The sequence below is a fragment of the Procambarus clarkii genome, chromosome 28, assembly GCF_040958095.1.
Source record: "Procambarus clarkii isolate CNS0578487 chromosome 28, FALCON_Pclarkii_2.0, whole genome shotgun sequence".
Taxonomy (NCBI): Eukaryota; Metazoa; Arthropoda; class Malacostraca; order Decapoda; family Cambaridae; genus Procambarus; species Procambarus clarkii.
In genome coordinates this window covers 8,870,355-8,881,156 of record NC_091177.1, presented here as the reverse complement: position 1 = coordinate 8,881,156, position 10,802 = coordinate 8,870,355, and the positions used below count along the sequence as shown (strand labels likewise).

At 40.2% G+C, this 10,802-nt stretch overlaps 2 protein-coding genes across 2 annotated transcripts; both read left to right on the top strand.

Annotated features, from left to right (window-relative positions):
* Positions 1-164: 164 nt before the first annotated feature.
* Positions 165-1,733, top strand: LOC123754936 (cuticle protein AMP1A-like). Its single transcript, XM_045737279.2, has 3 exons — positions 165-207; positions 1,031-1,272; positions 1,382-1,733. Exons 1-3 carry the CDS (start codon positions 199-201, stop codon positions 1,587-1,589), a joined length of 459 nt encoding a protein of 152 aa, XP_045593235.2. The 5' UTR covers positions 165-198; the 3' UTR covers positions 1,590-1,733.
* Positions 1,734-6,951: 5,218 nt separating this feature from the next.
* LOC123755173 (cuticle protein AMP1A-like) lies at positions 6,952-8,648 on the top strand. The gene is made up of 3 exons (XM_045737651.2): positions 6,952-6,981; positions 7,979-8,220; positions 8,330-8,648. The coding sequence occupies exons 1-3, from the start codon at positions 6,973-6,975 to the stop codon at positions 8,535-8,537; spliced, it is 459 nt and encodes a 152-aa protein (XP_045593607.2). The 5' UTR covers positions 6,952-6,972; the 3' UTR covers positions 8,538-8,648.
* Positions 8,649-10,802: the final 2,154 nt, after the last annotated feature.

Genomic DNA, 10,802 nt, shown 5'->3' with positions numbered 1-10,802 from the left:
CACTCAGGTTCATCTAAGGTCGAGGATCGTAAGTTTAGCTTAAGACACTGACCTAGAAAAATCAAAGGTAGTGAGAAATATCGAGCGAAGATTGCCTCAGAGAGTGAAGCTGGCAACTGCGTAGGTGTAGGCGTCTGGGGACTATATATACGTGGCCTCGGACAGTGCAGACATCAGTGTTTGAACACCTCAGCCAACATGAAGTTTGTGAGTACCTGAAATCTCGCCCTGTAGGCGAAGTGCTCTTGCTAGCTTTAAGAGAATTCAAGCCTCTAGAAACACAGGTACACACACACACACACACACCTGTTGATTGACGATTGAGAGGCGGGACCAAAGAGCCAGAGCTCAACCCCCGTAAGCACAATTAGGTGAGTACACCTCCATCTCTGTAGTGGAGGCTGCCTCCATACACAGTTTCAAGTGTAGATACGATAGAGCCCAATAGGCTCAGGAACCTGTACACCTGTTGATTGACGGTTGAGAAGCGGGACCAAAGAGCCAGAGCTCAACCGCCGCAAGCACAATTAGGTGAGGATAATTAGGTGAGTACACATACCACTAGATATTTAAAGGTGACAAAAGTACATTCGTTAATACAATGAGTGTTTAAAAGTTATGCATCTCATGGAGCTCCTCTGCTTCCAGACAGGAACATGGAAAGAATGTTGGCGGACAGCTCCATCACAATTGAGATAGATAGACAGATATAAAATACCAGTTGGGCAGCGGTTAGTTTCTTCTGGAATCTTTCCTTGTTAAGGCTGTTCATAATATAGTCTATAGAGCTCTTTTCCCCCATTCGTGGGGGTCCGTGGTTTTAGTCTTTTGGCGTTTTATTACACTCTCTGATATTTGTAACCCCAAGAAAAGTGTCGTTAATTGAGTTATGTGATGTATATATGTATTTAGTTTAAACGATAAGTAAATGAGGAATGCAGCGAAGCTAAATGGAGCAAGGATTAGTTTTATATACAGAAATTAGTCTTAATTATTTCCTTTAACTAATTTCGGTGTGTTTGTTGTGCAGGTGATTCTCGCCGCTCTTGCCGCCGTGGCCACCGCTGCCCCCCAGGGGGGTTACGCCGCCCCAGCCGCTCCTTCTCGCTACAGTGAGTCTAGCGAGGAAATCCCCATCCTGAGGGACGACCGTATCCACGAAGAGGATGGCAGGTACAACTTCGATGTCGAGACTGGCAATGGCATCACGTTGTCCCAGTCTGGCTCTCCCGACGGTCCCGAAGGCGCTGTAGTCAAGTCCGGAAGCTATTCGTGAGTGCAATTGCAAGATAATGATGGTGTGAGCTATTCTCATATATCAATTAATGTAACAGAACATAGAGATGTTTTCCACAGTTCTTAAACGTATTCTATATTACAGCTACACTGCTCCTGATGGCACACCCGTTCGTGTGACGTTCGTTGCCAACGAGAACGGCTACCAGCCCCAGTCTGACCTGCTGCCAGTGGCTCCTGAGTTCCCCCACCCAATCCCCCAGTTCGTGCTGGACCAGATCGCCTTCGCTGCTGCGGAAGATGCTGCTGCTGCACGCTCTGGTCCCTCTGCCAGCTACGGTGCTCCTCAGTAATGTTTATATTTCTGTTCTGGGAAAATAGCACAAGATTTTCTTTTTTAACTTAAAGAAGATTCTAAACTTATGCTGTACAAATCTGTGTATTTATGTACCATTATATATATTTATAATGCAAATCATAATAAATTTGCAAGATCATTTACAATGTTTAACATATTATCCAACATTTATTACTGTTGTGAGTAACGAAGGAAAACATTCAACGTTTAATACCAAATTTAACCTTCAGTATCAGGTATTTTGCTTAGGAAAGAACATTAAGAACATTGACTGTACTGATCTTGAACTTATAAACGAAGACGACGTTGCTGATGGACAGATCTAAACGATAAGCACAATCAATGATGATATAAAGAACTTGTGAAACAATTAAATCTGGCGAGGACTAGAAACAACGGATGATAATATGAATAATTTAGGCTTAAAAAGGCTACAAGTAAACATTGGTTCAGGAATAAAGTTGTAAGAAATTTTAACAAACTATACATCTGTCGACAATGAAACAAATATATTTCTGTTTCAAATATTATTAATGTTATTATACATTTTGGATATGTGGATAGTTAGGCGTAGATAAAGTTGCGTAAAATATTTCGGTAATGTTGATTTAGAGAGAGTTAACGGTACAGGCAAGAAGTATTAACGGCACAGGCAGGTAGTGATTGACTTAAGTCTCGAATCAGCTTCCAACATGGTAATGAAGATTATAAGCTAAATTCAGACATAAAGAATGTATTATCAATATTTAGCCCATCCTCGTTAACGTTGTGGAAATGCTCCTTAATTTAGTATCCACTCCTCTATTTATGAATAAAAAGCTCTTTGCACATGACTCTCAACTGCTTACACTGTAACTTTTCTCGAAGAGTATTTCGCTCACGACTTTTGTTCGAATAGTCTCTAAATGCTTCACTCTCGTACTACAAGTACAAATTATTGTTCATAGAAATTAAACTAATTAACTGCTAAAGCTCATGACACCTAATAAGAGCAGGGTATAAAATCCCAATTATATGATATTGGACTTGTTCATAACTAAGTGTTTAGGGAAAATTCGGAGATAATAATTGAATTAATGCCATCTATCGGTAGAAAAGATTACTATCAACAGTCCAGGCCAACATCAGCTTTAATATACAACATATGCCATCTATCGGCATAAAAATTACACTATCAACAAGCGACCTCTATATGATTCATTTGGTGCTATCTGTTGGCATAACGTTACACTATCAACAGGCCAACAGCAGCCCATAAGCCTGGTTGTTGTGTTGAAAGAACAATTCCCACGCTTGTATATAATTGGTAGAAACTCATTGGGGATATTCTCCACGACGGCCAATCACAGGAAGCAACCCGTCCTCAGACCAAGTTCATTCCGTCTAGCGGTCGACCCCAAAGATGCAGTCTTAAATTTTAACATTCTGTTCATTCAAAACAGGAATTTTTTCAAATATAAATGAATATCATTTTTTATATTACAATATTGAATATATTTAGGTACCGCTTAGGTTAGGTTAGGTGTTTAGAATTTGTTGGCGAATATTTGTTTTTGTTGTACGTGGGTGAAACATTTACAGCGTTGTAGTTCGAAATAAATTCGTTAGTGAAGCACTTGTTCCGAAAGTGTTCGAACATCATCAGCTGTGAGTCGTTGTAAACCGTTTTCATTGATAAACAGGGGGTTTGGCGGGTGCATGGAATGGATTTAGCCCTTTGTTTATGAGGACGGGCTGTTCCTTCCTAATAATATCTTCGGTATTCAGTACATCAGCCCTGATTATTACTTTCTATTTCAACTCTAAACTAAAAGAAAAAAAAATGGTTAATTAAGTGATAATCAATTAATGTAGGATATTACAGGTCTTATACAAAAAATGTGTTGGCTACCTAACCTCTGACGTCATCAGTTAGTGTACTTTATGTTAAATTCTGTCAATAGATGGAACTCTTTGTCAAGTGCACACACACGCACATGCACACTCACACGCACACACACACACACACACACACACACACACACACACACACACACACACACACACACACACACACACACACACACACACACACACACACACACACATCACACGCACACACACACGGAAAAAAAATCAGAGGTATGCCACTAGGCTAGTCCCTGTACTAAGAGGCATGAGTCACGAGGAAAGGCTAAGGGAGGCGAACCTCACAACACTGGAAGACAGAAGAATATGTGGACACATAATTACTACATACAAAATTCTATGAGGAATTGGCACTGTAGATAAAGATAAACTTTTCATCACGGGTTGGACGTGAACAAGGGAACACAGGTGGAGACTGAGTATCCAAATGAGCGACAGGGACGTTAGAATGAACTTTTTTAGTGTCAGAGTAGTTAACAAGTGAAATGCATTAGGCAGTGATATGTGGAGGATGACTCCATACACAGTTTCAAATGTAGATATGATAGAGAATAGTAGGCTCAGGAATCTGTACAGCAGTTGATTGACGGCTGAGAGGTGGGACCAGAGAGCCAGAGATCAACCCCCCGAAACACAATTAGGTGAGTATACCCAGGAAGCAGCCCGTAACAGCTGTCTAACTCTCAAATACCTATTTATTGCTAGGTAACAGGAGAATCAGGGTGAAAGAAACTCGGCCCATTTGTTTTTCTGTCATCGCCGGTGATCGAACCCCGGCCCCCTGGATTACGAATCCTAAGTACTGTCCAGTCAGTCACAATTCGCCCTGTGTGTCTGTGTGTGTGTGTCTGTGTGTGTGTGTGAGTGTGTGTGTTTACTAGTTGTGTGTTTACTAGTTGTGTTTTTACGGGGGTTGAGCTTTGCTCTTTCGGCCCGCCTCTCAACTGTCAATCAACTGTTCACTAACTACTTTTTTTTTTTTTTTTCCCTCACCACACATACACACACACACACCAGGAAGCAGCCCGTGACAGCTGACTAACTCCCAGGTACCTATTTACTGCTAGGTACCAGAGACATTCAGGGTGAAAGAAACTGGGCCCATTTGTTTCTGCCTCGTGCGGGAATCGAACCCGCGCCACAGAATTATGAATCCTGCGCGCTATCCACCAGGCTACGAGGCCAGGCTATGTGTGTGTGTGTGTGTGTGTGTGTGTGTGTGTGTGTGTGTGTGTGTGTGTGTGTGTGTGTGTGTGTGTACTTACCTAGTTGTTCTTACCTAGTTGTGCTTGCGAAGAGGTTGAGGTCTGGCTCTTTGGTTCTGCCTCTCAACTATCAATTAAATAATATACAGGTACACACACACACAACTAATGTGTGTGTGTGTGTGTGTGTGTGAGAGAGAGAGAGAGAGAGAGAGAGAGAGAGAGAGAGAGAGAGAGAGAGAGAGAGAGAGAGAGAGAGAGAGAGAGAGAGACAGAGAGAGAGAGAATGTTACCTAGCCAAGAGGGGTACGCAGGGAAAAGAGATAACAAGCGATTTTAGGAGGGATAATGTAATTATCTGTTTGTATAAAAATATATGTTTTATGATAATGCATTCCTACTTAAGAAACCTAAAATTACCATTAAGAACCTGACAGACGGAAAGCAAAATAATTATAATGGTAAATTTCAACTGTAAAGAAAAAGACTGGAGGGCTTATAAGGCTGGAAGAAAAAGCAAAGGAAAAAACTAATTCAGTAGTTTGGTGATGAGCTTATTTCTGTGCCAAAATGCATTGATTTAAGAAAAATAAGAACAGGAATATGCGTTTTCCTCTGCATCTTGTTTTGACAAAAGTAGAACAAATCATCAGTATGATTTTTGTAAAATCACTTGAATCAATAGTGTCTTCTACTTGAGATAATGTATAGAATCATCAATTGTTGCAGATGAAGGCAAAATAATACTGCCGCTAAACTTAACTATTAAAGATTAAAGCATGTAGAACTAATTTAAAATTGAGTTACAAAGTAATGATATATGCAATAAATTATCTATACTGTATACGACTGGGAACCAGGAACACTAAAAAGCCGTTAACTTGGAACAGGTATTGAAAAGCTATGAAAAATGAGGACAAAGCTTTAAATCAGTTCTGCAAACATTCAGGGTTATCAGAAATTCTAACAGGCGGGATTTCTTTGATTATTTTAGAAAAAAATATAAGAAAAATAAGAGAAGAGAATATGAGAATTAAGGAAACGGCAGATGGACTACTGACTCTTATATGAGTGAGCTTCTATAAATATATATATATATATATATATATATATATATATATATATATATATATATATATATATATATATATATATATATATATATATATATATATATACTCAAAGTCATTAATATATATGTCTACGCTACGCTAGAAACACTCAAGATATAACTCATCTAATATGCTACGTGGTAACTTGTTCCATATTTCATGCACTCGATTTCCCAACCAGAATTTATCCAGGTCTCTCTTGAATGTAAAATTATCCTATATATCCATTGTTTCTTGTTCTATTTTCAGTGGGTATTTAACACCGTGTTAATATTTCTGTTGTTATACTTTTGTCCACTTGCATACTTCAGTCATGTCACCCATAGGTCCTCGCCGGTCTAGAGAAGGTAAATTAGGCCTTTGATCTACTCATGTGAAAGGTTTCTAATTCTAAAGATTAACTTTGTCATCCTTCTCTGAACACGTTCAAGTGAGTTTCTGGTTCAGAGCTTCTCTAATCTATTGATGTTCTGATACACTGGTGTTCTGAAAGAGTAGTGTACTAGAACACTGGTGTTCTGGTTCACTGCTGTTCTTGTCAACAACTGTTGTGTCAAAATATGTTGTTGTCAAGTTGTACTCTGGTCCACTGGTGTTCTGATCATCTGGTATTCTGGTCCAGTGGTGATATGGTTCAGTGGTGTTACAGTCCACTGGTGTTCCGGTCCATTGGTCTTGCCGTAAACCGATGTTTTGGACCAATTGTGCTCTGGTCCACTGAAGATGTGATCCAGTGGTGTTCTGGTCCAGTGGTACTCTCATACACTGGTGTTTTAATATAATGGTGTTGTAGTCGTTTGGTGTTGTGATCTACTTGTGTTCTGGTCCACTGGTGTTCTAACCCATTAGTGTTCTGATCCACTGGATTTCTAAACCATTAGCGTACTGATCCACTGGTATTCTGACTCACGGGTGCTCTGGGCCATTGGTGTTCTGGACCACTTGTGTTATAGTTCACTCAGGTTCTTCTAAGGTCGAGGATTGTAAGTTCAGTTTAAGACACTAACCTTGAAAAATCGAAGGTAGTAAGAAATATAGAGCGAAGATTACCTCAGAAAGTGAAGCTGGCAACTGTGTAGGAGCAGGCGTCTGGGGACTATATATACGTGGCCTCGGACAGTGCAGACATCAGTGTTTGAACACCTCAGCCAACATGAAGTTTGTGAGTACCTGAAATCTCGCCCTGTAGGCGAAGTGCTCTTGCTAGCTTTAAGAGAATTCAAGCCTCTAAAAACATACACACACACACACAACTCCACCTCTGTGGTGGAGGCTGACTTCATACACAGTTTCAAGTGTAGATATGATAGAGCCCAATTGGCTCAGGAACCTGTACACCTGTTGACTGAGGGTTGAGAGGCGGGACCAACGAGCCAGAGCTCAACCCCCGAAAGCACAATTAGGTGAGGACAATTAGGTGATTACACATACCACTAGATATTTAAAGGTGACATAAGTACATTCGTTAATACAATGAGTGTTTAAAAGTTATGCATCTCATGGAGCTCCTGCATAGGGAGCCGGTCGGCCGAGCGGAGAGCACCGAGAATTGTGATCCTGTGGTCTTGGGTTCAATCCCAGGCACCGGCGAGAAACAATTGGCAGAGTTTCTTTCAACCTATGCCCCTGTTACCTAGCAGTAAATTAGGTACCTGGGTGTTAGTCAGCTGTCACGGCTGCTTCCTGGGGGTGGAGGCCTGGTCGAGGACCGGGCCGCGGGGACACTAAAAGCCCCGAAATCATCTCAAGATAACTTCAAGATAACCTCTGCTTCCAGAGAGGAACATGGAAAGAATGTTGGCTGACAGCTCCATCACAATTGAGATAGATAGACAGATATAAAACACCAGCTGGGCAGCGGTTAGTTTCTTCTGGAATCTTTCCTTGTTAAGGCTGTTCATAATATAGTCTATAGAGCTCTTTTCCCCCATTCGTGGGGGTCCGTGGTTTTAGTCTTTTGGCGTTTTATTACACTCCCTGATATTTGAAACCCCAGGAAAAGTGTCGTTAATTGAGCTATGTGATGTATATATGTATTTAGTTTAAACGATAAGTAAATGAGGAATGCAGCGAAGCTAAATGGAGCAAGGATTAGTTTTATATACAGAAATCAGTCTTAATTATTTCCTTTAACTAATTTCGGTGTGTTTGTTGTGCAGGTGATTCTCGCCGCTCTGGCCGCCGTGGCCACCGCTGCCCCCCAGGGGGGTTACGCCGCCCCAGCCGCTCCTTCTCGCTACAGTGAGTCTAGCGAGGAAATCCCCATCCTGAGGGACGACCGTATCCACGAAGAGGATGGCAGGTACAACTTCGATGTCGAGACTGGCAATGGCATCACGTTGTCCCAGTCTGGCTCTCCCGACGGTCCCGAAGGCGCTGTAGTCAAGTCCGGAAGCTATTCGTGAGTGCAATTGCAAGATAATGATGGTGTGAGCTATTCTCATATATCAATTAATCTAACAGAACATAGAGATGTTTTCCACAGTTCTTAAACGTATTCTATATTACAGCTACACTGCTCCTGATGGCACACCCGTTCGTGTGACATTCGTTGCCAACGAGAACGGCTACCAGCCCCAGTCTGACCTGCTACCAGTGGCTCCTGAGTTCCCCCACCCAATCCCCCAGTTTGTGCTGGACCAAATCGCCTTCGCTGCTGCAGAAGACGCTGCTGCTGCACGCTCCGGTCCCTCTGCCAGCTACGGTGCTCCTCAGTAATGTTTATATTTCTGTTCTAGGAAAATAGCATAAGAGTTTCTTTTTTAACTTAAAGAAGATTCTAAACTTATGCTGTACAAATCTGTGTATTTATGTAGCAATATATATGTATATATATATATTTATAATGCAAATCAAAATAAATTTGCAAGATCATTTACAATGTTTAACATATTATCCAACATTTATTACTGGTTGTGAATGATAAAGTAAGACATTCAACGTTTAATGCCAAATTTAACCTTCAGCATCAGGTATCTTGCTTACGAAGGTACATTAAGAACATTGACTGTACGGATCTTGAATTTGTAAACGAAAGCGACGTTGTTGATGGACAGAACTGAACGAAAAGTACAAACAAGGACGATATAAAGAACTTGTAAAACAATTAAATCAAGCGAAAACTCGAAACAGCGGATGAAAATATGAGTAATTTAGATTTAAAAAGGCTACAAGTAAACTTTGGTTCAGGAACAGAGTAGTTCGAAATTTTAACAAACTATACATCCGTCGACAATGAAATAAATATATTTGTTTCAAATATAATTAATGTTATTATACATTTTGGATATGTGGATATTTAGGCGTAGATAAAATTGGGTAAAATATTTTAGTAACATTGATTTTGGGAGGGTTAACGGTGCAGGCAGGTAGTGTTAACGGCACAGGCAGATAGTGAATGACGTAAGTCTCGAATCAGCTTCGAACATGGTAATGAAGATTATAAGCTAAATTCAGACATGAAGAATGTATTATCACTATTTTGCCCATCCTCGTTAACGTTCTGGAAATGCTCCTTAATTTAGTATTCGCTTCCCTGTTCAGGAAAGAAAAGCTCTTCGCACATGACTCTCAACTGCTTACATTGCAACTTTTCTCGAAGAGTATTTCGCTCACGACTTTTGTTCGAATAGTCTCTAAATGCTTCACTCTCGTACTACAAGTACAAATTATTGTTCATAGAAATTAAACTAAATTAACTGCTAAAGCTCATGACACCTAATAAGAGCAAGGTATAAAATCCCAATTATATGATATTGGACTTGTTCATAACTAAGTATTTAGGGGAAATTCGGAGAAAATAATTGAATTGATGCCATCTATCGGTAGAAAAGATTACTATCAACTTATGCCATCTATCGGCATAAAAATTACACTATCAACAAGCGACCCTTATATGTTACACCTGGTGCTATCTGTTGGCATAACGTTACACTATCAACAGGCCAACAGCAGCCCATAAGGCTGGTTGTTGTGTTGAAAGAACAATTCCCATGCTTGTATATGATTGGTAGAAACTCATTGGGGATATTCTCCACGACGGCCAATCACAGGAAGCAACCCGTCCTCAGACCAAGTTCATTCCTTCCAGCGGTCGACCCCAAAGATGCAGTCTTAAATTTTAACATTCTGTTCATTCAAAACAGGAATTTTTTCAAATATAAATGAATATTATTTTTTATTTTACTATATTTTAAATATTAAGGTACCGGTTAGGTTAGGTTAGGTGTTTAGATTTTGTTGGCGAATATTTGTATTTGTTGTACGTGGGTGAAGCATTTAGAGCGTTGTGGTTCGAACAAAATTCGTTAGTGAAGCACTTGTTCCGGAAGTGTTCGAATATCATCAGTTGTGAGTCGTTGTAAACCGTTTTCATTCATAAACCAGCCCGTCCTCCAAACAAAGATCCAAAAGTGATTCCATGCACCCGCCAAACCCCCTGTTTATGAATGAAAACCGGTTTACACACGACTCACAACTGCTGACGTTCGAACATATCCGGAACAAATGCTTCACTGACGAATTTTGTCCGAACCACAACGCTGTAAATGCTTCACCCACGTACTACAAATACAAATAATCGCCAACAGAACCTAAACACCTGACCTAACCTAACCTATGCCTATTTATACACAATATGCTAATATATTATAATATTAATTTATACTTGAGAAAATTCCCGTTTTGAATGAAGAGCATGTTAAAATTTATGAATGCGTCTGTGGGGTCGACCGCTGGATGTAATGGACTTGAGTCGAGGATGGGTTGCATAAACAGGAGGTTAGGCGGGTGCATGGAATGGATTTAGCCCTTTGTTTATGAGGACGGGCTGTTCCTTCCTAATAATATCATCGGCATTCAGTACATCAGCCCTGATTATTACTTTCTATTTCAACTCTAAACTAAAAAAAAATTAAATTGTTAATTAAGTGATAATGAATTAATGTAGGATATTACAGGTGTTATGCAAAAAATGTGTTGCCT

What these genes read in the sequence shown, in the direction of transcription:
- LOC123754936 (XM_045737279.2), top strand. An exon ending in GTCAAGTCCGGAAGCTATTC is followed by an intron (nt 1,273 to 1,381) that starts GTGAGTGCAATT and finishes TCTATATTACAG; the next exon opens with CTACACTGCTCCTGATGGCA.
- LOC123755173 (XM_045737651.2), top strand. An exon ending in GTCAAGTCCGGAAGCTATTC is followed by an intron (nt 8,221 to 8,329) that starts GTGAGTGCAATT and finishes TCTATATTACAG; the next exon opens with CTACACTGCTCCTGATGGCA.